Source organism: Tamandua tetradactyla, chromosome 5 (genome assembly GCF_023851605.1).
Source record: "Tamandua tetradactyla isolate mTamTet1 chromosome 5, mTamTet1.pri, whole genome shotgun sequence".
Lineage (NCBI taxonomy): Eukaryota > Metazoa > Chordata > Mammalia > Pilosa > Myrmecophagidae > Tamandua > Tamandua tetradactyla.
This window is the reverse complement of record NC_135331.1, coordinates 145,814,268-145,840,897: the sequence shown is the minus strand read 5'-3', so window position 1 is coordinate 145,840,897 and position 26,630 is coordinate 145,814,268. Positions and strand designations below refer to the sequence as shown.

General features: G+C 37.4%; 1 protein-coding gene across 4 annotated transcripts in view; it reads left to right on the top strand.

Annotated features, from left to right (window-relative positions):
• The window catches only part of RNGTT (RNA guanylyltransferase and 5'-phosphatase), a 338,823-nt gene that overhangs the window by 109,733 nt on the left and 202,460 nt on the right, over positions 1 to 26,630 (top strand). For all 4 annotated transcript variants that reach the window (XM_077162393.1, XM_077162394.1, XM_077162392.1 and 1 more), the window contains exon 9: positions 21,508 to 21,643. In XM_077162393.1, the coding sequence (XP_077018508.1) occupies positions 21,508 to 21,643 (136 nt within the window). The remainder of the gene's footprint in view (positions 1 to 21,507; positions 21,644 to 26,630) is intronic.

The window sequence follows — 26,630 nt, the reverse complement described above, 5'->3', positions numbered from 1 at the left end:
TGTATGTGTGTGGGCATCTTAGGTGAGCTTGGAATGCATGAGAGCCATTTCAGCTATTTTAAGATTTCATAATTCTCTAATTCTTTGTAGGCTGGTAGTAAGGAGGAGGGAGCATACTCTATCCTACAAAGGTGGAAATTAGCAATATGTATGTTGCTAGTAGCAAATAAAGTCAGTCCTGATTTGACAGTTCTTTTCAATAGTTGAATGGTATGCTTTGATATTCTGTTTGATTGTTGTATTTGCTAATTGGTTGATTTTATAAATTTATAGATAGGAGGACTTTATATCTTATTGTTATTATCATTATTATGCTTTTTTGGTGGGGATAGGTAAGGGAAACATGAACTGATGTAGATTTAATTATAATTTTATTTAACTTTTGTATTAACTAATTTATTTTAATGGTATAGATTATGGGACAAAGTATGATAATTTTCCAATATGTGTGATAGCTTTTGGATTTATTGTATATTTTATATATATCATACATATTGTTATTAAACCTTAATCTATTTCAGCGCATTAGAATATTTTAGGCTCTGAGTTTATTTTTAGCATTATAGTGTTTATAAAACAAGTTCCTAGACAGATTGAGAGATACACCGGATACAGAGAGATACACCTGATTCTTTTATTTGAGTTCTCTGTTTTGAGTTATTGCTTACTTGAGTAATACAGCTTTTGATCTTACAAAATTTTCTTTGTTTATACCTGTTTATGGAAAAACAAATTAATTATTTACTGTAATTGTTGTCTGTCTTTGTGAAAATATGCTTATGAACTTGGGTTTGTGGGCCATGGGTAACCTTTACTGGAAATGCCTATGATTTATTTCTCAGTTTTCAAAATTTCTGTACTTATTTATTTCTTGTTCTTCCATTTTTGGGTGGTTTGGAACAAATTTGCTCTTTATGTTATTATATACTTGATTATTTGTATTATGCATGATTAATTCTGTGGAGTGCAGGTGGAATCTAGAAGCTGACACTGGGGTCTAGAAGCCTTGCCAAATTCTGTAGTAGTATTAATTTTTAAGTTGAGGGGAAAACTTTGAAGAAGACTTTAAATCTTGCTGGTTGAAAGTGGTTTCTTGAAATGGAAATGTATGATTAATATCTACTAATAGAAATAGGCACACATTGCACTTTAATGAGAAGTACATCTCCCTGGAGATGTGATTTAATCAAGAGTGGTTGTAAAGCTGGATTAGGTGGCGATATGTCTCTACCCATTTGGGTAGGTCTTGATAAGTTTCTAGAGTCCTATAAAGGAGGAAACATTTTGGAGAAAGAAAGAGTTTCGATGAGAGCTGAGAAGGCTGTAGCACCACAAAGCAGAGAGTCCATGAACCAGCGATCTTTGGCAATGAAGAAGAAAAACGCCTCCCCGGGAGCTTCATGAAACCAGAAGCCAGGAGAGAAAGCTAACAGATGACACCGTGTTCGCCATGTGCCCTTCCAGCCAAGAGAGAAGCCTGGACTGTGTTCGCCATGTGCCTTCTCACTTGAGAGAGAGACCCTGAACTTCATCGGCCTTCTTGAACCAAGGTATCTTTCCCTGGATGGATGCCTTTGATTGGATGTTTCTGTAGACTTGTTTTAATTGGGGCATTTTCTCGGCCTTAGAACTGTAAATTAGCAACTTATTAAATTCCCCCTTTTAAAAGCCATTCCGTTTCTGGTATATTGCATTCTGGCAGCTAGCAAACTAGAACAGATTTTGTTACTGGGAGTGGGGTGCTGTTGCTGCTGTTTGCAAATACCAAACATGTTGGAACGGCTTTTTAAGTGGATAAGGGGAAGATTCTGGAAGAGTTGTGAGCTTGATAGACAAGGCCTAAAATGTTTTGAAGGGAATCTTGGTAGAAATGTGAACTCTAAAGACACTTCTGATAAAGCCTTAGACAGACATGAGGCATGTGTTATTATAGACTGGAAGGAAAGTGAGCCTTGTTTTAAAATTGCAGATAATCTGGCAAAATTGACTAATGGCTTTGGCTGGAAAACAGATTTTAAAAGCCATGAACTTGGATATTTAGCAGAAGAGGTTTCCAAATTAAATGTGGAAAGTGCAGCTTGGTGTCTCCTCAAGCTTATAGTGAAATGCAACAAGAAAGAGACAAAGAAACCAGAAATTGATGTCCTGGAAAATTCTGAGCCTCCAGAAAGGAAGACCACAGAGAATAGTGCCCTGTGTGAGGATTTAACCAAGTGTGGAACTAGCCAGTCATTTCAGAGAAAGCCAGGATGGGACATGGAGTTATCCAGGAAGGATTTGTGGAAACTCCTTATGTTTGTGGGCATGATCCAATGCTACTGCATAGGAAGCCGACGAGAGTGCTTTGGGACCTGTATAAACAAAGCCGCTGCCAGTCTGTACTGGGGGGGGGGGGGGTTAGAGAAGGGACACATTGGAGAAAAAAATAACTTCAGAGGCAATACCGTGGAGGCTGAGGCCTGAAGTCAAGAAACCTCGGGCCAGGAGAGTGGACACACCCAGGCCCGTGGAGTGGGTGAGTTTGCCCCAAAGGCAGAGGATGGGCCTTCCACTTCATTGCAGTGGAAGAGTCATGCCACCTCAGGCCTTGGAAAGGATGAAGCACATTCCTTGGGGTTTGGGGAGATCCTGGCTGCCACCACATGGAGGGGTTGAACATGTGCCCCAGAGATGGCAGAGAGCCTGGGTATGGCCCCGATGCTTGGAGAGGAATGGAGCCGAGAAACAGGTGGTCTCCCAGTGTCCCCCAGGGTTGCATTTGGAGAGAGGCAGGCCTCTGTGTAGGCCCTTGGAAAGGGCAGGCCTCCGTGTAGGCTGCTGCTTTCTAAAGCCCTGAGGATAGATGATTCTCAGACTTTGAAAACTAATGGACTTTACTCTGCGGGTTTTCGAAACTGCTTGGGTCCGGTGACTCCTGTGTTCTTTCCTCCCTGTGGAAACGTGTATATGTATCCTGTGACTGTTCCTCCTTTGTATGTTGGCAGCAAATAACTTGTTATAAGTTTTCCAAGGTCCAAAGCCAGAGGATAATTTTGCTTTAGAAAGACCATGCCCATAACTAACTTTGATAGGAGTTTGTACTGTTTCTAATTTTGTATTTCATTTGTATTGCTACTGAAATGGTTTAAGGTTCTCTGATATTGTGTGGAATTAATGTGTTTTGTATATGGGGAAAAACATGTCTTTTTTAGGGTCCAGAGGGTGGAATGTGCTGGTGTGAAAAGATGTATATTCCCTAGAAAAGCCATGTTTTAATCTAAATCCCATTTCGTAAAGGCAGAATAATCCCTATTCAATACTGTATGTTTGAGACTGTAATCAGATCATCTACCTGGAGATGTGATTTAATCGAGAGTGGTTGTTAAACTGGATTAGGTGACAACATGTCTCTACCCATTTGGGTGGGTCTTGATAAGTTTCTGGAGTCCTATAAAAGAGAAAACATTTTGGAGAAAGAAAGAGATTCGGAGAGAGCAGAGAATGCTGCAGCACCACGAAGCAGAGAGTCCATGAACCAGCGGTCTTTGGCAATGAAGAAGAAAAACGCCTCCCGGGGAGCTTCATGAAACCAGAAGCCAGGAGAGAAAGCTAGCAGATGATGCCGTGTTTGCCATGTGCCCTTCCAGTCGAGAGAGAAGCCCTGACTGTGTTTGCCATGTGCCTTCTCACTTGAGAGAGAGACCCTAAATTTCACCGGCCTTCTTGAACCAAGGTATCTTTCCCTGGATGGATGCCTTTCATTGGACATTCCTGTAGATTTGTTTTAACTGGGACATTTTCTCGGCCTTAGAACTGTAAATTAGCAACTTATTAAATCCCCCTTTTAAAAAGCCATTCCGTTTCTGGTGTATTGCATTCCATCAGCTAGCAAACTAGACCAGAAGGGTTGGAGAATTTTTTTTTTTTTTTTAGGGTGGGTACTTCTAGATCTTAAAGATTTACTTGTGATGAATTAATTAAGATTGAAATATAAGTGTATATAGCCTTTTGACTTGATGACTTTTTCGTAATCAGGATTTGCCAAGTACTATTTATTAAGCTTAGAGTAACAGAGCATGGTAGAAATTTCCCTATATAAACAACATATAAAACAAAGATGGCCATGCTTAGGTTGACATTTAAATGTTGGCAAGTTGTCCAAGAGTTCTGTGACCTGCTGCTAGGCTGCCATTTAATACCTAATTAACATTCCAAGATCAAAGGCTGGTTAGAAAAATTTGATAATTAAATTGATGCAGAAGTGAATGGGTTTTGCAATTTAAAATTAAATAATACAGGTTGTCCGTTTAATTACTGTTGGTGTGTATGTAAGTGATTATATAGTAGAATGAAGCTACGGGCTTAAAATGAGTTTAGGACCAAAAATCTAAATCACTCCTGTTTTGTGACTTTGAATTGATGTGTTATGAGGATTAAAGAAGAGCTGATCCTTTCGAAGAAGTCTTCTGTGCTTATGGAATCAGTAAATTGAAATAAAAATACGTTTAAGTTTGGGATCTTCTATAATACTGAATGAAAATTTTGATAGTTTTTGGTAGAAGGAATATGTTAGAACTGTTTCCTCATTTCAGTGATTGTTAATAACAGCAATACAAAATTTAAAAGTGATTAGGCAGGTAAAAATAAAATTAAAAAACCCCAAAAAGCCCCACAAAAGTTGTTAGATAATAGTGGTGGTATATGTGTGTGTTCTCTTTTAATTTATTAATGTGAACAAAAATAATGACTTTAAAGTCTTTGAATTTCCGGAAAGATGAAATAATGTAGAGCTGTATTTCTCTTTCAGATAGTTTTCTTTTCAAGGGGTTGAAATGTTATTTTGTATCAGAGAACAAATAGCCATTGGTTTAAAATTGAAGCTCATTTGTAAGATTATAATTGTTCTGTTATATTTTCATTTTTTGTGAAAGTGATGCAAACAATGATGTATTAAATTATCTAGTCTTTTTTTTGAGATTCATTATATTGGCAATTATATTGGCAGTCTTTATTTTTTTTATAGAATTAGTTAAAATGGTGGTTAGGCTCCCAATCTAGCCTATAAAATGTATTTAATTCCTAAGGTACTAACTTGTGTATATTGTGAAAAATAACAAAATGTGTGGTTGCAACATCAGTGATTAAACAAACTATAGTTTCAACATAATGTAGGAAATTTATAAAAACTATTTTTAATAGTTAAAAAAATCTTAGGGAAAATTGATTTGATTTTAGAATATAAAGAGGAAATAGATGGAGGCTGTCATGGAGATTGTGAAGGGGACTCCTGAGTGATACACTGAATATTTTGTCTAGGTGCCTTAAAAAACATTACTCTCAATTTTACTTCATACAGGTATGTCAGTAGGGGTAGAGTTTTCTTAGGTTCATGAATGGAACTAAGTAAAGGAGGTAACAAGTAGGTTTTTTTTTAAGAGTTGAAAGAAACAGGGAAAAAAAAGGTTAAAGAGGAAATGAATATACTTCAAAAAAGAGATTACCAGAGATAGAGTTTACTGAGCAATGAGCTAGTGAAAGCAAAAGGCAAAGTGTAAAGAAGCCCCTTTGGAGGAGGAGGAAAGCTAGAATTTGGCAAGTTAGGTGTTTTTGTATAGATTTTAGAATAGGGTGTGATAGATTTGGTAGGTAGGGGTCAGGGTGTGACAAACTGCTCTCATGTTAGGAAGGTTTATAAATTGTATCTGGGGAAGTAACTAAACTGGATTTTCTTTACAGAAAATCTTAGTATATGAGAGTTTCTGTATGTTTCTACAACCTTGAGAGTTAGGATTCAGGGACTTGTGTTCCAGTTCTCATGGGAACTAGGTGATGGGAAAGAAAAGAGAGGAAATGTAGCTTCCATAGATACAGCAGAGGTTTCAGCAGTGAATTCTTGTGAGAGAAAAGAAGCACAGGGAAAATAAACTCTGGATTTAGCATTATACACTTGTCTGTTGAAGAATAGGCAAAAGATGCATGCTTCTTGGTATGAAGTTATTACATCAAGAACTAGTATTAAGTTATCCTTGGTATTGAGCATATGTCAGGGACATAAAGGAATTATGTAATATGCACATTTAACTTGTTTGTATTCAGTTGTATATAGTGGGCAAAAAGAAAAAAGAACAACTATATCTTGACCATAAGCAATAGAAATTAACTTCAGCTAATTAAGACAAAGGGATGTATTAGGAGCTTTTCAGGCAGACCAGTCTTGGAAAATAGATAGGAATCAAAGAAAGCTAGGCTGCAGAGACTAGGCAGCAAGGGCCAGAGCCAAGGAACACTTTGAGTAGGAAACCACTGTTAGCATGGCCTTCTCAGGTGTTTTAGTTTCCTTGTTGCTAAAGCAAATACTATGCAATGGGTTGGCTTAAACAATGGAAATATATACCCATGGTTTTGAGACTAGGAGAAGTCCAAAATGAAGGTGTTATCAAGGTGATTCTTTCTCCCAGAAGACTGGTATTCTGGGGCTGGCTGGCAGTGATCCTTGGTCTTGGCTTCCCTGTCAAGTGGCAATGCACATGGTGGCCTCTTCTGACCCCTCCCTTCTCTTTCTAGTTCCCTTGAATTTCAGCTAATGGCTGTTCCCTCTGTGACTTTTTTTTTTCTCTGTGACCATCCTTATAAGGCCTTTAGTAACAGGATAAGATCCATCCTGGGCCACACCTTACCTGAAGTAACCTCACCTAAAAGTTCTGTTTACAAGAATTCACACTTACAGGAATGGATTATGTTTAAGAATATGTTTTTCTGATATATGCGGCTCCAAACCACCAAACCTGGACACTTGCTGACAATGTCTTTGTTGTTGCTATTAATACTTTTGCTGCTACCTACTTGAGATGAAAAATCCTGGGAAAGAAGCATTTGTTTGCCTAGTATAGATCCTGAGCCTTCTTCCAACCTGCTAGGGCTAGTGAAATCAAAGCATGGCTTTTTCCAGTAGAAGCCCACCTGATCAAGTGCTACAAAGGAGAAACATGTCTCTCAGTGTCAAGGTGATTTATTGCAAGTGTACTGGCAAGGAACTGGAGGAATCTTTCTTAAACCAGTTCGAAGTGAGAATGTAGTTAGAGTTTTTATAAACCTATATAAAAGGGTTAGGGATCAAAAACTGAGTAATGACCACATGATACATACTTGTCAAGTTGATGATGGTATTGAATCTTTGTGAGGAGGTCACGGGTAAAATTTTTCAGTCTTGTGTTGTCTCAAGCACATTTTGTTTTTCCAGCTTCAGTGATTAGAATTAGGTACTGATGTGCAAGCTTCTATGTGCAAAGTTTTCATGACTCTTTTCTTAGTTGACTGATTAGGAATGTTAAACTCTTGTCTTTTGAGGAGGGAGAAAGACACTGATTCACTGGGCCACAGGATGTTCTTATCTCTGTTCCCTTATCTTATTCCTGTAAGCGAACCAAGAAGGTCTGGTTAAATTCCTTCCGGGAACTAAGAAGGAAGAGTAGACTGCTAAGATTGCATTAATAGAAAACCAGCTCAGCCTGGAGTATTAGAAGATCTAGAGCTGCTTAAGTGAAGGAATTTTTAAAAAGTATATTTTCTAGCTATCAGTTTCCATTGTGAAACTGAAACTATCCAAAAATGAACTCATGTTACCTATCATGCCTCCTAAACGAAACAGAACAATGATTCATTTATTCTAAAATGATCCATGGTTCATTATTTATTCATAAATAAAGCCCACCCAGTTCCTCAAGCCAGAGGCCTGGAAGATATCCTTGACTTTTGCTATTTCCTCATTCTCACATCCAATTAGCACATTGTCCTCTGATTTTTAAATGCATCTTGAATTTATCCACTTATCTCTAAAATATTGCTACCATTGTAATCCAAACCACTGTGATTTCTCACATGGTACTTCATAGTATTTCTTGTTTTTAGATTGGTCCCTACCCTCTCAATTCTTTATACTTTATGTGGGGTGAACTTTAAAAATTGCAGATCAGATTATGCCATTAGTTTGCTTTAAACTGTTCAGTGGTCTGCCTTTATTGTTTCTCAGCTTCAGCACACCTTTTTTACTGTGATAGGGGCTGGGACTCTGCAGACTACATTCTAAACTCCCTTGCTAGCTAGGAGTTTTTTCACAGTTCCTAAGTCCTTGACTGCTTCTCTAGTTCATGCCATGCCATTTCCTCCCTTTCTTTTTATGCTTCCTTGTTTTGAACATTTTTCTAGGTTCCCGAACATGCTATGTTCAGATCTTATCTCAAGGACATTGTATTTACTGGTCTGTCTACTAACCACTGGTTATTCAGTGTACTATCCTCTCCCTCTCCCTGCCCCCATTTTCCCTTCACCTTCCTGCTCTACAACGATTTCCTTAACTAACTCCTATGTAATGCAGATCAGAGGCAGTATAACTGAGAGGGTATAGATATAGATTATTGTATAGGTTTTAATCTCAGTTTGTAACGAGATACTGGCACACCGAGCCAAGCCCCGTTATGGGTTTGTAGTCTCACTGCAAGAAAGAATTCAAGGAGAAGAGAGTAGCAACAAGCAGTGAAGTTTATTGAAGCACTAGTACATATTAGAAGATTAGTGTAGATGTGCTCGAGAGAGACATGTACTGGGGAGGGTAGATTTGACTACTTTTTTAAGGACTCTTGCCTACAGTAATTCTGTATACTTTTGTGTCATGACTGTTTGGGTTCGTATTGTTGCATAAGAGTTCATTTGTGTAACATGCCTTTTATGCATTGATTATATTGTTTGAGAAGAGTTACTCCTGTTGGCCTGATGAGAGATTAGTTTTGCAGACTTCACAGCCTTGGGCTGGTAGTGATGTTATATCTCAATTCCTGGAATTTTGGTGGTAATTTTTATTGGAATATCTTCACACACGTACAGTACATAACAGTCAGTCACTCGCAGTATCACAGTTGTGTGTTCAATACAATGATCATTTTTAGAACACTAGCATTATTCCAGAAAAAGAACTAAGAAGAAAAAAATTGTATATCCCATACCCCTTACCCTTCCCTCTCATTGACCACTAGTATTTCAATCTACCCAAATTCTTTTTTTAACTCTTTATCCCCTACTATTATTTATTTATTGTTTTCCGTTTTTTTTTTTCCACCTAATCTGTCTATACCCTGGATAAAGGGAACATCAGTACAAGGTTTTCACAATCACATGGTCACATTATAAAAACTATATAATTTTACAATTGTCTTCAAGAATCAAGGCTACTGGAATACAGTTCAGCAATTCAGGTACTTTCCTCTAGCCACTCCAATACACCAGAAACTAAAAAGGAATATCTATATAATGTATAAGAATAATCTCCAGGATAACCGTTCAACTCTGTTTGAAATCTCTCAGCCACTGAAACTTTTTTTTTTCCCTCATTTCTCTTTTCCCTCTTTTGGTCAAGAAGACTTTGTCAATACCTTGATGCCAAGAACTGGCTCATCCCCAGTCCTGTCTCACATTATCAGGGAGATTTACATCCCTGGGACTTATATCCCACGTAGCGGGGAGGGCAGTGAGTTCACCTTCTGAGTTGGCCTAGAGAGAGAGGCCACATCTGAGTGAGAAGGAGGTGCTCTGAGGGTGATTCTTTGGCATAATTTTAAGTAGGCTTAGCTTCCCTTTTGCAAGAATAAGCTTTACAGGAGTGAACCTCAAGATTAAGGGCCCATCCTATTGAATTGGTTGTCCCCACTGCTTGCAAGAACATCAGGAATTCTTCAGAAGGGGAAGTTGAATATTTCTTTCTTTCTCCCCAGTCCACCAAGCGAAATTTGCAAATACTTTTTTTTTTTGACATGGGCAGGCACCGGAAATCGAACCCGGGTCCTCGGGCATGGCAGGCAAGCACTGCAAATACTTTTTTATTCTTTGCCTAAATTACTTTGGGGTATATTGGGGCATCATACCAACCTGTACAAATGAACAGGATCTCCTGCCCTATTCAATATTCCATGTAATTATGGTGTTCAGGTAAACTGACCATACAAGTTAAATTAGAGTATGTACTACCAAAATACATTTTGCACCAAATAAACCTCTCTTCCTTTGGTCTCACACAGAAGTTGAAGTTTTAAAATATGGACCATATCATCCTTTACCCTGTATGCTGATTTACCTTAGTCCTATCCAGGTCAGCTTCATTCATATCTCTAGTTGAAGTCACCTTCTCAACTTTTTAAACAGTTGCTATATGGGGTAGTTCTGTCTTTCATAGCTTCAGAGCTCTAATTCTTAGTTTCAGGTGTTACATAAGTTCCCAAATTTTCAGGTAAGAATAGCTCAGTATTTCAGAATTTAGAAATAACAGTTACAACTCTGGAATATATTTGACTGTTGTAAGAGCTTACAATCTAAGATCCTTTATAATAGGTGTCAACCTGATAATCCATGCTCAATTCTCCGAGTTTATATATTATAGTTAGTCCGTGTTTTAGGTTGTTAAAGCTGCTGGAATGCAATATACCAGAAATGGAATGGCTTTTAAAAGGGGATTTATAAAGTTGCAAGTTTACAGTTTTAAGGCCATGAATATGACCAAATTTAAGGCACCATACGAGGTTACCTTCACTCCTGAAAGGCTCATGCCATCTGTAAGGCTCATGCTGTCTGGAGCACCTCTGTCAGCTGGGAAGGCACTGGCTGGCACCTGCTGTAGTCTTTAGCTTCTGGATACCTCTGTCAGCTTGGAAGGCCCATAGCGATGTCCACTAGCTTTTTCTCCTGGCTTCTCATTTCATAAGGATTCACCGGGTGTGTTTTACTTTTGTATCTCCAGAGATCTCTGGCTGTGTGGGTTCTGTAGCTTTTTCCAAAATGGTTCCTTCTTTAAGGACTCCAGTAAGCAACCCCACCTTGAATGGGTGGGTCACATCTCCATGGAAACAATCAAAGAGATCCCACCCAGCAATATCGAATGAGGATTGAAGAACATTTTCTGTGGTACACAACTGTTTCAAACCGGCACAGTCCATATGAGTGAGGCACGATAATATTTCTGACATTTCATTCAACAAACTGTCCTTAAGGTTCATTCACCTAATTGCTTGCCTCACAACATCATTCTTTCTTGCAACCACTCAGTAGTCCATTGTATGTATATACTACAGTTCCCCCTTTCATCCCTCAGTCTTGGAACCCTTAGACCGTCTCCATCCATTACTAATCTTGCACTCTGAATCTGAAACACTGTGGCTGTGAAATTTTTAACTCTTTCAGGTCTGAGTAGAAGACCAGTGAAACATTTAACGCTTTCAGGTCTTGGCGGAGGACCGTTGACCATAGCCTAGATGCTGTATTCTATCCTGTCTCATTTCCCCTTGTGAGCTTACACTCTTAATCTTAAAGGGAGGTTGAGGGTACAGCAGGACTTGATATCCATGGTGAATATCAGTTTGGCATGGAATGTTTGCAGTTTGACAAGGAGGTTAAGTATATGAGGGTCAAACACGAGGATAAGAAGTTAAGGGATTAAAGGTCCCAATAAAGGGAGAATTCAAATAGTTAGATTGAGCAGGTGTGAGAAGGGGTTCCATTTGCTTCCAGCATTGTTTTTAATTCACTGGGATTGGTCCCAGAGGTCTTGTATGTTTTGTTGGACTTGACCTGGATGGTTTACAAAAAAACAATGTTCTTCTTCCAGGAAAAGGCAACCCTTGGTCTGCAACCCTTGGGCTGCTGTTAGTCGATCTAAAGCTCAGCTATTTTGGAGTACTATGGATGCCAAGGACTCTATCTGACTTTGGAGGAGGCCTTGAGTCCATGTGGTAGACTCTGTAATACGTGAAAATCCTAGTGAAGATTGTAACGGAATTGGTGGCTAGTCACAATGCCTCCTACTCCCAATCCTATAGCAGAAAGCATAGTTCTGAATTAAAAAAGGGATTAAGAGACGAAAGGTGTGTTTTTATTGAGAGAACAAGGTGAAGGAGGGGAAGGGGACTGGATTAGTGTGTGGTAGAAGAATAGTTCTGAACTAGTGTATGCAAATAAGCAGTGTTCTTTTCTGTGTAGGGGTGAAGTTAAGTAGGTATTATTACCACAGAGAAAGAACATACCATCTTCAGGATTGACGGTAATGCTAAAAGTTAAATATCCTAAAAGACCGTTTCTCTAAGACTTGACTGCAGTTGGTATGGGTTGAATTTCTCTGGAGGGTATGAAGAGGTCAGGAGGTGGTGATGCAGTTAGATTTAGGGTGGGTTGCGAAAGTCGAGCCCCTGGGATCCCAGAAAGAATTATAGGGGGTGTTGACTATGGGGTTTTCATAGTACAGTTATCCTTTGGCACACCAAACCATGTCTGTGGGGGCAGTTAGGGTTTTGTTTAGCTTGTGGCAAGAGTATTTATTGGTGGTGGTGGAGGTGGGGTGGGGTTGGTGTCCAAGAAAGAGGTTGGGACAATTAGAGGGATGGCTTAAACAGAAATGAGTATTCGTCATAATAGTTGACTTGGATACGTGGAGTCAGATAAATTGTTGGTTAAGTGGGTGTATTCTAAATTAATTTTCATTGTAAGAAGGCCTACTTTGGTTTCTGCTGTTTTTAGGGAATTTAGATAGTCCAGATACATGGGAGCTTTGAGGCCATTTGAGGCATGCTTTTGCAAATACAGTTTTTAGATGGAGTAGTTACGTTTTGGGGCTGGGGATGATAGAGATGATTACAGTACAGACAGAATGGGAAAGTTCTCCAAGAGTTTGCCTGCAGCCCTTTCCACCTATGTAGTCAGGAAAACTAATACGTGGAGCAGAAGAGGGGCCCCTGGATAGGAGGAATAAGGGTCTCTCTGACTTAGAGCCGACTGCAGTGTGGTTAAAATGTTGGAGAAATCTGTTAAGGGGCACTGCAATTTGGTATTATCAAGGGTGAAATTCTGTGAGGTTGAGATGGATTTTTGAGGATATAGTTCGTGTCCTGCAGTAAGTGACATTGGCAGTCCAGGCAAGAATAGACATGGAATGCTTAGACCATAACCAACAATGGGAAAGGTTGAGATGCTGAACAGTATAGTTTAAATGCCTTTCAAGGGATGTTCAGAAAGCATTAGAGATGTAAGATGAGAGAGTTCTCATTGTATTTAGCTTTGCTTTTTAAATAAGAGTTTTAGTACCTCAAGCAGAGGCTAGCAGTTGTAGGTTTCTTCTTGACTAAGGGGTTCAGCTAATTCCTATACCGGAGAGCTTGACCCTGGACAGGGGTATCTAACGGAAAATTGTACTAACCTTTACCACTGTAGGAGTGATAAGAATTACATAGTAATGTCCTTTCCATTTTGGCTCTAGCTGGTAGTTGGGCCTACTCTCCTGTCAGATCTTGATTAAGACTGAGTCCCCAGGTTTTAATTTTAGTAGGGGGTAAATCTGATTTAGAGGCAGGAAGAAATTGGGCCACTAGGTCTTGTATATAGTTTTTTTGGTGATTCCTAGGGAAGTGAAGTATTTTGGTTAAATTATGGATTTTGGGTTCAGCACTAAATTTTGGGTTAAAACGTCTCCCATTCATCATTTCAAAAGGGCTCCGCTGGGGTGTTTCTTTTGGTGCCAGGTGCATCCTGGGAGTCCTGAGGGAAGATTTGGTACCTGTGGCATATGGGTTTCTTGACATAGCTCTGCCAGTGTTTGGAACACAAAGATATCTTTTAGGGTTTGACCTTGAAAAAGTAAAATGTTAAAAGCTGTCAGGTTTGAAACAATATTTGGTTCCTTATTTAAGTAAAACCAGGGAAAAGACTTAACTCCTTTAAAAATGAGGAGACTTGTTTTTCTTAACCAAGGACATATTAATGTCAACATAAAGCCCAAGAAGTTATTCTGATAAAACAGTCTTTCTGCTTTTTACACTGATTACTCAAAAAAATTTTTTTTAACTTTTTATTAAACACAGACCAATAATTTAAGAAAACGTTGTCACTTTTTGGAGAGAAAACCAAATTTTAGTTTTGCATCAGTATATTATTTGGTACTAAAGCTTTAAAAAAATTGTAGATAGATGCATCAAATCTTTTCCCAACTTTGACCATAATTTCTTTGCCACAAACCTTTTGCAACTTACTCTATCTATTCACATTTTGTCCTACATTATCTTCTTTCTCATTCTGGAACACAGTTATTCAGGACAAAATTCCTGTCTTTTTTCTTTAAAAAACATATCCTTTATACCTTACATGCTAAAGTTAACAAAATAATTTTGGAAACTGTCTTCGAGCAAACATCAAAATCAAACTTGTCAGAATAATATATATGTAAAACACTTTTTAGCCAATGCATTTTTCAAACAGTGATATACAATCTTTTTTAATCTATTTTTACTTTCTCAAAATTTTCATGATCATTATATGATTTTAAAATCATTTTGAGTATAAGGTACTTCATCTTATTTTTTATTTCTTTTACAAAACCTAATTGCAAGATGGTATTGAAATTTAAAGTCTCATCCTTAAGGTTACTTCTTGCCATTGTTCAGTATACTGTGGCCAGGCAGGATTCAAAGAGAAAATTAATTTCCTTTTTCTTAAGAGGGTCCCCCTCCTAATTTAGACCAGTTACTCAAAATGCAACTGTTCTAGTTTGCTATGTGCCGGAATGCAATATACCAGAAACAGAATGGCTTTTAAAAAGGGGAATTTAATGAGTTGCTAGTTTATAGTTCTAAGCCTGAGAAAATTTCCCAGTTAAAACAAGTCTGTAGAAATGTCCACTTAGAGGCATTCAGGGAAACATACCTTGGTTCAAGAAGGCCGATGAAGTTCAGGGTCTCTCTCTCTCATCTGAGAAGGCATATAGTGAACACAGTCATGGTTTCTCCCTCGGCTGGAAAGGCACATGGCGAGCACAGTCTCATCTGCTAGCTTTCTCTCCTGGCTTCCTGTTTCATGAAGCTTCCTGAGAGGCATTTTCCTTCTTCATCTCCAAAGGTCGCTGGCTCGTGGACTCTCTGCTTTGTGGTGCTGCAGCATTCTCTCCTCTCTGAATCTCTCATTCTCCAAAATGTTTCCTGTTTTATAGGACTCCAGTAAGCCAATTAAGACCCACCCAAATGGGTGGAGACACATCTCTCCTAATCCAGTTTAACAACCACTCTTGATCTGGTTACATCTCCAGGGAAATGATCTAATTACATGCAGTATTGAATAGGGATTATTCTGCCTTTATGAAATGGGATTTTGATTAAAACATGGCTTTTCAAGGGTACATACATCATTTCAAACCAGTACAGCAACTCAAAGGAGACATAGCTGGCACATCATGAGAGTTTCCCATGGCTAGGGAACACTAACGGAAGTCATGAAGACAAAACATCAAGACAGGGTTCTTCAAGTTCAACAGGTTTTTCATCTTAAAAGTAAAGAAAACCATAAAGACAATATAGGCAACAAAAAGACAAGCATATGCCAAGCAAAATAAAGGCAGTACTCAAGAGAGCTTTTCTCCTTTTCATAGGCAAGCTCATTAACTACTTAGAATATGAGTCAAGTTTCCTAAATTTTTAACATGTTTAGTATTACTTTGTGTGTATTTAATATAGAGGAGATATAATAATATACAGCACTTAATGTTAATCAATGCGCATGTTCTTCTGTGAGCTGCAGTGGGTATTAAGCTTATTATATCATATGTGCTGTCCCCTTAGAAGAGTAGGTTTTAGTGCCAACTGCGTCTTTTTAGGTTTCAACCATATCATTTTGGGAGTCATAGCTCCAGGAGAAACTATGTCTGACAATGTCTTTGTACAATTGTATCACAACATTGTTGGTCCTCTGGAAAACAGGATGGTGGGCCCTGGAGTCTGTTTCATAACACCTTTCCACACTGTGCAACAGAGCCAATCTGGAGGCCATGTTCACTGAAGAGCTAAAGCAACTGAACCCTTTCTAGCAGGCAGAGCTATAGGTATCCATAGTAGCAAGGTGTTTTCAGTTATAGTATGCTTCCATGTACTTTTGGAACATTTCCACGTGATGTGGCTGATACTTTTATAGTTAGGGACCACGGAAATGGGTCTAGTCAATAACTCAAAAGGGGAGACAGCATGCACAGTACTAGGAGCCTGGTTTAAACATGCAAGCACCTCAATCAAACAATGAGGTTCAGTTTCTTCTTCACATTTTTTACTAGGAAAACAGAAAACTATGACTTGCGGTACTATATTGTTTAATATTACGCAGGTCAGTAACTAACATAAAGTTAGAACATCCCAATTTTTATAGCATTTTAAAAATATTTCTTATGCGTCATATCAAATGTACTTAACATTTTTAGCACTTCATTTCTTATAAGGTGAAAGAACAATTTTTTTTTTGCGATTGTTTGGAATGAAAAGATATCCTTCAAGGGCACATTAGTTTTATGTATATGACTACTACCATAGGGCACTGAATGAGGGATAGGTTGAGAACAAGCTTCGCAGTTTTGTATAAATAATTACTAATTTAGAGTATTTGAGAGAGATTTTTGATGTTTTTGCTGTTTCCCACTCTGTGGCTGCTCCTCTATGCTCACCCCCCACCCCTATTTTTTCTTATTTTCTGTAATCATATGGCAGCTTTCTCAGCAGGTGTGGGACATATTAGGCAGACATGGACTAAAGTGTTTGCTTCTTGATTACTAGAAGGAGATGTTTTCTCAATTTAATTAATTCCCCAATAGAGTATTCTTTTATACTAGCTAAACAGGGCTGTTGAAGGAACTTTGTTTGTCTGACAGTTTGCATTTTTGTGAATTCTTTTATTGCATAAAAACTGATGATTTAGAAGAATATTACTAATTTGGCAGGGGGAAGGTGGGGTGATGGCTTGAGCCCCAGACTTTCTACTTACTTCTACTATGGGACAGGTCTTCCAGGAGAAAGGGCTGGAGTGAGAGGTTAAGGCAGAATATGTGTTCCTATATCAATTAAAAAAATTAATGGTCTACTGTGGCAGTGGCTCAGTGGCAAAATTCTTGACTGCCATGCTGGAGACCCGGGTTCAATTCCCAATGCCTGCCCATGTAGAAAAAAAAAAATTAATGGTCTTACCTGCTATATCAGGGGTCATCCGGTGCTTGTAATAGTGATATTCTTTTGCAAGGTACAGGGAGCCACTGGCCCCAGGCCTCTTTAACCTTGAGCGGGGTGGTCAACAGGGCTCTTGGAGAGACCTTGCTCCCCTTTGGGGGCTTGATGTACTCTTGAGCTCAGTATCTAGCTTTCCCACATTGAGTACAGTGCTCTGGAGGTCTTTTCCATCCTTGGGGTTCCTTCTGTCTTTGGGTGCATTCTTGCATCCAGTGCCCTGACTACCAATGGTAGGTTCAAGGTGACTTTTGCCCAGGGTAGCCTTGAGGTGGTCGCTTACCACTTACAGCTAGGGGTGTGAGGCTTGCCTTATTCCGGTCTCTCCTTGCTCTTTCTTACTCTGCAATTATTCCCGGTTATTAAAGATAGAAAAGACAGTACTCATGAAGTCATTCATAGGTGTTTGGGGCCTCTTGTCTAGAATTTAGTTGTTGCCTGTGTTTTTATTAAGGCACTGCTTTGACAGTTTAATCGCCATTATTTCCCAGCCCATACAGGGCCAGGTACTCATGTAGGGGCTATTGACCAGCTGTGGAGCACCTGGAATAGAATCTAGGGAAGCCCTGAAAAGTCCTGCTTTTCCCTGCAATTTCTGGCCTGCCCAACGTATGGCATATTTTGGTTACTTATTGATCATTAGAAGATGTTTAACTTGTGCCCATCAGCATCTGACTGGGCAGAGCTGAATCTGTGGGTATCTCACTTCTCCAGGCAATATTTGGGTCAGTGTTGACGTCTGCTCTTTTTTCTCCTTTGGGTGGAGGACTTCCACAGCTGTCAGTCTGGCAAGGATTTGGCTGCTTGCTGCTGGTTCCTTCAAGCTTTGGGGATGAACACCAGGAGGAACAGCCAGAATTAGAGGCTTTTCCCACGTTTTTTCAGTTCCTTTCTTTGCCTTCCACTGACCTGGGTGTTAAAATGTCCTCCCCTGTTCCCTGAGCCCCCAAACAGTGAATTTGAACAATTTCTGCCTGGCTACTTACTGCTTTTGGGAAAGAAGTAAATTCTGATATTCTTTCCCTAATCCTTTCTTTTTGAAGCTCCTCCTTGGGTATCCTTTTGTATTCTGTACTCAACAGTGGCTTGAGTCCTGCTGTGGGTGCCTGTGGATATGGGTCTCTGTGTCTGGATAGGTGTGGATTTGCTTCACTTTTATGAAAGATTTTTGTAGTCTTTGCCCTTGGTAGGAGGGATCTTATTTACTGCTTCTGGGCACTTTCCAAGTTGTGTGGGACCCAGTGAAGGGGAGCAAAATGGTGTGGCTTTTCTAGCATGGAAGTTTCCTGCCTGATATTTTTCTCTTTCTTTCAGTGTTTGTGGACTCTTTCTCTAGTTTTCACTTTCCTCCAGAATTCTGAGCAAGTGAGATTTTTCCTTTTTTTTCACTGAATCTCTGGCAAGAGGTTTTCAATAATTGTGTTATGTTGCCATATTTATGATGCCACCAATAAATTTTTTTTTTTAAGAATTAGAAAAAACTCTTCTTAAAATAATTTGGCTGCTTTTAGAGCGTTTGGAGTGATGTGAAATTATTTCCACATTCTTTTTTTTACAATTTTTAATTGATATGTATTAGGTATTCACATTCCATGTAATTATCCAACATGTACAATCAGTGGTTCACAATATCATCATATAGCTGTGTATTTATCATCATATGGACTTTTTTTTGTGAAAAATAACATATATATGAAAAAGCAATAAATTTCAAAGCACACTGCAACAATTTGTTGTAGAACAGTTTTCACAGTTTGGGTACGGGTTACAATTCTACAACTTTAGGTTTTTACTGTTAGCTACTCCAAGACTCTGGAGACTAAAAGAAATATCAGTATAATGATCTTTGATCTTTATAATATCAAGTTGATATTTGATATGTATAATATCAATATAAAGACCTTTTATCTTTCTCCCACTTTTTAGGGTTATTTGGGTATGCCCATTCTGATATTTCTACATTCTTTAACTCCTTCTCTAACATTAAAATAACTTTTTACTTTTCATAAGTATAATCAAATAATATGTGAATTTAATGACTGGAGTTCACACCACAAATTTTAGTCCAGAAACTTATTCCAAAGCCTGAAAATTTATGTGTAGGAGAATCCCTAAATACCAAGTGCTAAATAATTCTTCTGGTATTACAGCAGATGCAAGCTATTTTTCCCGTGAATAATCCTTTGCAATGAATTCTATCGTCTACACTTTTTTCTTCTTTGGATTTCTTTCAAATCTGTTCACTTACATGTGTACATAGATAGTATTTTCTTTTAATTGATAATCCATTTTGAAGTAAAAAGAAAGGCCTAATGGTAAAATGAATGCATACTAAATAAGTGTGTTAAAATAGGTATTGAAAAAAAGCAATTATGTTAATATACCAGTGCCCTGAAATTTAATATGTATTCTATTTGAACATTGTTTAAAATTCTGAACTTCTGGATAGCTAGTGGAAAAGAGAAATATAATTTTTGTCATCTTCATATGACCAGAAGAGGCAAACCATTTGTGTCTTTGAATTCTAAAATTTATTAATATTTAGGTTTTCCAAAATGGCGAACATAAAATACGAATTTTGTCAAATATTAACATATTGTGGTTAAGTGTAGGATGCAGTGGGCTAGATAATAAATACATGTCTTAAAGACCTCAATATGTATTTTGACTTCCTAAGAGAACGATAATGTTTCCCTAGCTTATTTTGCCATGAAATACCTTTTTAGTGAATATCAAGCTTTGCAAAATGCTTGTCTGGTTCCTTAAATAACATAATGAATTGTGTCTTAAGTATCCACTTTTGTAGAACTTGGCATAATTGTTTTTTATTTTGTATATCTTTATGTTGATTCACATTCCCTCTGGAATACAGTCCAGGGCAAGGCTAACTTCTTCCAACAATCCTAACTCCTCCCTATCCAGCAGGAATAGTTCCCTTTGAAAAGCCCTGGGAATTGAGTATTTTTGTTGCATGCTGGCCTGACAGTTGGGATAGGGGTCTTTTAGATGTGCTAGGAGTCTTTTAGATGTACAATCAGTCTGGAGTGAGGCTGATTTTATTATTCCTAGTGAAACCGAGTCTCCACATTCCCCATCTACTGGGGCTACAGCTGTTTCAGTATGTAGTGAATGCCTGAGCTCTCCATCCCCTCCCAGGGGCCTGCTGGGATGAATTAATAGTAGTGTCTGCATGGTTCACAGTCTCAGAATAGAAGCTGTCTTCTTTGTTGTGATCCCCCTGCTCTTGCACCCTTGTTTTTACGTTAGATCTCATGTTTCTCCTGGTCTGCCCTAAACATTTCTGTTTTGCTCTTTAGAACACTTGTTTTATAGTGAACGAATTATCCTCTAATATTATTAACCACTGTATAGTATATTAGCCTCTGTCTTTTCATTTAATGTTTCTTCTATTCCCTGGCCTTGAGTCAACCCCATCTTTCAGTTGTTGCTTCTTTTTTTCTGGTTTACCTCTTATTCTCCCACTCTTTATATTTAAAAACAACCAAATACATCTGAAAAAACGATTCTGCTCTTTAGAGGCTCTTGCCTTTTAATCTCCTAATCCTCCTTGTTGCTGTCAACTTTTGCTAATTGTTTGATGACAACAGTACCTGGATGTGGTCTCTATTTTCACTCTATACCATTATCATTTGACAGTACATCCTTTCAATCTATGATTTCTTAGCTTGAATCCATTGTGGAATTTATTTTCATATATATTGTGAAGAAGACATCCGTTCTTCATGATCTGCTTAAGTGTGATCACTGGTGATAACTTGACCATTTTCAGAATGACTGATTTTAAAGTATATAAATTCTATATATTTTTTGAGTTGAAGAATTTAAGGGGTAATAAGAATTTTTGTGAGCTTGTGTTTAAAAATATTTAAATTTTGTGGTAATAAATGAGAAGGAGAATGGTACCTGGAATAGTAATGTCTGGATACATCATAATATTGATTCAAAAGGAGGGATCTTATGTCTTCATAAAACTGTTTTACTAATTTGTGGTGTAAAGGAAGCATGTTTGGATTTTGTGGCCTGGCTCTCCCATTTATCCCTTACTTTCTCTGTTTTTCTTTTGTAAAGTGAGGAGAGTAATACCTATTTTGAATAGCTGTTGAGCCAGTAAAATGCAGTTATGTGTGTGTGTTGTCAAGTTTTAAAGACTTTGATGTTTAAGAATTAGTAAAATTTAGAGAACCATTTTCTCCGAAGATAGTTCATAAATTGTTCTTGAATGTGAGTTTCCATAAAATGTCAGATTTCTTATACTTTAGTTTTTTCTTTTGCAGGGCAAATTTTTTTTTGTGGTGCTTTAATATGAATGATAGAATGAGAGGGGGACTCCAGTGAAAATTATTCCACAATTTTTTGTAGATCTAATGGAATATAATTTAACTGTTACCTCTTATGACTGTATTCTTGATATTATACTGTTCATATTACCTTTTAAATGTTTTGTTTGCAGTTATATGATGTTGATTGATGGCACAAATGAAGTTTTTATGATTGATAGAGACAATTCAGTGTTTCATGTTTCAAATCTGGAATTTCCATTTCGTAAAGATCTCCATATACATTTATCAAATACTCTCTTGGATGGGGTAAGTCATATTTATCTTTTTTTTTTGTTATATGTTGCCATTTTCTTTCCCTTGTGAATACATGTGTATTTTTATTAATAGGAAACCTAGAGACAGTCTCTGTTTTTACTAGGATGTTATATTTATTTCTTACCTATACTTATTTTGAATTGATACCCTTTTTTTAAGAGGACTCCAGATTTATCTTTGAACCTAAATATGGATTTTGTAATTTTTCTTTAGTGGAGAAAGTTGATAAAAATATAGAAAGGTAGTTAAATGACTTTCCTATTGATCATTTTTACCTGGTATGAGAGTAAGTAACACAATTAAATCTTTCTCATTTTTTTGGTGATTAAAAAAAAGATTCTTGTTGAAGAAGATTAATTTTATTGGGTTATTTTACTTGTCAGTTGAATTTTAATGGTATGATAACTACAGATTATATTTTCCTTGTCTCTTTAGCTATGCCAACTGATAAACTTTGTTTAAAGACTGTCATACCTTTGAAAGGAAGTGCTACTTTTACACTTGGGTATTTAATGCTAAGAGTTTTCTCTTTCCAGAAAATCTGCATTTATACAATGATAAAATTACTTGATTAAAAATATTTTAACTTTCTCCCATGCAAAGAGCTCCTCCTCCCCTAATTCTAAAAATACTGGTTTATTATAAAGTAAAAATTCAAACAGCAATATAACAATACAAAAAAGCTGCTGGAAGTCATCTAAACTCCTATCATAGGAGTAATTTATGTTTCCACTTGGATGAACATTATTCCAGACTTCTCTGTGCTAAGGTGTTAAAGCTTAATGTCTGCTCCAATTTGCCTGAGAGATCTAGCACATTCATGTTAATAGTAATGACTCACATCATAGAATCTCAGTCAGAATATGTCAGAATCCGTAGGGGAGTTGGGACCCTTTTCAGGCCCAGCAATATTCTAAGTAGCCCTCTTATTGCCTCTGCTCTGATTGAAAATTTTGCTTTGGTCAAATGTGTACATACATGGGTAATTACATAATTTTGTGTAGTAAGTACCAAAATGTTACATGTGTTCGATAATTTTTTTTTCCACATAATTTGTTTAGGACCTCTTTTTTATTTTTATTTTTATTTTTTTATTCATGAAGTATAAGCACATACAAACGCAAAATTCTTATCATATGATCATTCCATACATTTTCAGGCAGTTCCCTCCAGCCTCTCCATTACCCTTAATTAAAAGGGTGATATCTATTTATTGTGTAAGAATAGCCTCTTAGATAACCTCTCGACACTGTTTGGGATCTCTCAGCCATTGACACTTTATGTTGTCTCATTTCTCTCTTCCCCCTTTTGGTTGAGAAGGTTTCTCAGTCCCTTGATGCTGAGTCCCAGCTTATTCTAGGATTTCTGTCACACATTGCCAGGAAGGTGCACACCCCTGGAGTCATGTCCCATGTAGAGAGGCGGGAGGGTTTGCTTGTCGTGTTGGCTGAAGCAGTGAGTTTGCTTGTCGTGTTGGCTGAGAGAAAGGCCACATCTGAGCAACAGAAGAGGTTCCCTTGGAGGTTACTTTTAGACCTAATTTTAAGTAGGCTTAGTCTGTCCTTTGTGGGGTTAAGTTTCATATGAACAAACCCCAAGATTGGGGCCTCAGCCTATTGCTTTGGTTGTCCCCATTGCTTGTGAGAATATCAAGAATTCTCCACTTGGGGAAATTGAATTTTCCTCCTTTCTCACCATTCTCCCAAGGGGACTTTGCAAATACTTTTTTATTCACTGTTCAAACCACTCTGGGATTTATTGGGGCATCACTCTGGACAAACCTACAGAATCTCATGCCCTACTCGAGGTTCTGAGTACTATGGCATTCAATTAAGCTGTCCACATAAGTTATATTAGGAAATGCACTAGTCAAAATAATAGATTTTGTACCAAATAAACACTTTTTGCTTTAGTCTTACACATAAGTTAAAAGTTTTTAAATATGAATTACCATCTATTTTCAACACCCTGCAGTATTGACATTCCTTTGTTCTTCCTCATACAAAAACATTTTTTAATTTGTACATTTAGTCACTATCATTGTACACTCTAGGCATTCTTAGATTATACCATCTCAGTCTTTATCGTCTATCTTTCTTTCTGATTTCATTTGTGCCCCCAGGCCTCCTCCCTCAATCATTCTCATGTTCAGCTTCATTCAGTGTTCTAGCATTATTGTATTACAGTTAGGTAGTATTGTGCTATACGTTTCTGGATTTTTACAGTCAGTCCCATTGCACAGTTGTATCCCTTAAGCTCCAATTACCCAATATCTACCCTATTTCTATCTCCTGATGGGTAGGACCTCTTTCTCATATTACTGTCTGTATGGCAGACCATTGTATGTGTGTGCATGTGTATATACTCATATGAACACACCATATTTGGTGTTTCCAAACTATCTTGATTGTGAAAATTGTAAAGGTTTTTTGCTAAAGATTCTACCCTCTCAACCATCTGTCCCAAACCTAATGAATCTCTGTACTTTAAATAAATGCCCAAATGATTCTCATCAGGCTAGTTTGAGAAACAGTTCTGTAATTAATTTAACCAGTCCTTTTTTGGTTGGCATTTTGATTTTTTGTAGTTCTTCTATTAGAGACTATACTTGAATGCACATCCTTTTTCTTCCTTTCATAAAACTTGAGAGAATTCTTAGAGGTGAGATAGTAGTGTGTACTAAGAGTTTTTATTGCAGGTAATTGATATCTAACTGAAAGTAATTGAATAAAAAAAGAACTATATTGGCTCAAATAATTAGAAGTCTAGGCTTTGCCTAGCACTTCAGGCATAATCATATACAGGTGCTCAAATGGTACTGGTTAGTTCTGTGTCTTTCTCCATTTCTTTGCTTTATTCATCTACTTGGTTTTACTATGTATGAAGGTTCTTTCCACATGGGACGCAAGTTTCACTGTAGCCCTAGAAGAGAGTTTTTTCTCCCAACCTCATAATGGAAGTGGTAGTGAGGGCCAGTTACTCATTAATAGTTGTACCACTAGGTGTACAAGAGTAGTAGTACTTCTCCCCCTAAGGAAGAGATGGTAGCAGGCAGAGATAATGTGTTCACCATGCTGGGCTCAAGGGCATGCTCATTTAAAATACATATATATATAATCAATACCCTTCTTTCCAGACATTATGACAAATCAGCAGTTCAACCAACCACATGTAGAGGATATGCACAGTATCATAAACCCTGAATTTTGTCAGGGATTTTTTTTTTTTTTAAATTAAAGAAAGAATGATTTCTGTTTTAAGGTTCAGTATATCACAATGCTCAAGAGCCCTAGCTCTGGGATCAAACTGCATGGGTGTCTCACTGGCTCCCTCAGTTATTTCCTGGAAAACTTTTTAAAGTTTTTTTTTCCTTTTGTGAAAAATGGAGCTGGATAATTTTTAAAGAGCTAATGATAGAGTCTGGCACTTAGTAAAATAAATGTTTACCGCCTTTCATTTTTATTTGTGTGAATTGTTAATGAGACTTAACATTTTACCACTTCTTTATGAGTTATTGTTATTTCTTTTGTGAGTTGTTTATTCAAATCTTTTCTACATTTTTCCTATGAGTAGTCATCTTTTTGCTTATTCATTTATGAGATCTTTTTTTCTTTTGGGGTATCACTGTCACATATTTTGAAAAATATGTTTTCACTTTTTCTGGTGTTTTCTATGTGGCAAAGAAGTTTAAATTTAGGTAAAATTTTAATGCCTTGGTTTTTGACATTTGGCTTCTGTGTTATTTTTAAGACAGCACTATTTTCACCCCAGAATTGTCATAATATTCGCTTGTATTTCCTTATGATCCTTTAAAATATATATTTAGCTGTATATTTAAATATTTGATCGCTCTGAAATGCATTTTGATAAAACGAATAAGATAGGGATGTGTTAACACCATTCAGCTCACCCACTTTTCTTTTTGATTGGAAATAGCATTTTTATCATCATATACTATATTCCCTTATTGTCACTGTTTCTCTATTTTCCATTAATATTGTGATCTTCTGGTCACAATTTTAGATTAATTTAAGTACTATGGTTTTAGCATACAGTTTAACTTCTAATAATTCAAATACACCCACTCCCTTGGCTATTCTGAGGTTTTCCACTTATATTTGCTTTTGGGTGAACAGGCTTCTTAACTGAGAAATTAGACCAAAGTAGTATATTAGACCTTATGTCTCATCAGCACCACAGTAAACTCGTATTTTTCTTTGCAGAGTAATTTCAGGTAGGCTTGTCTTCAGACCTTTTCTTGGTGGTATGATTGGCTAAGTGGTTTTACTCTTGCGTTTATTGTCTTTCTTTGGAAGGGAAAGAACTCTGTCTTTCTTAGAGCCTCCCATAACTTAAGTCTCCCTACCACAGATGCTCTAGAATTTCTTCACTTTCTTCAATATACACCTTTTTTGTGAGTCAGATTGGATTATATTTGGCTAATATTCTCTGGGATTTTTATGAGAATGGTTCCTCTCTAAATCTAGATGTATTAGACTCGTTTAAATTGATGGATATTAGGATGATGGGAAGTTTGCTTGTGTGAATGTTTATAAACTCCCAGTGATAATGTTACCCAAATGAAAATCACATGTGTATAATGTATATTTATTTAACCAAAGGGATACCACTTTCCAAGTGACCTGAGTGCTTGTTTCTCCCATTCCATATGCTTTATTTTCTTAGCAGCCGAATATTAGAACGTGCATATCGGACAGTTGGAGACTGTGATTGGAGAATGGGATGTTTGAGGTGGTCACTTTTGAGGTATAGTTTTGGGTGGTGAGAGGGTTCAGGATGTGACCCACAGAGAGGCCGTGACTGAGATAGTTTGAAGAAGAAAATTGGAAATGTGATCAAGAAAATTAATACATGGGTCATGATGAATGATGTAGGAATCCAGCTAAGAGAAGATGACTCTGAGCCAGATAGTACAAATTAGAAAGAAGGGAAAGAAGGTAGTATATTTATTTGGATG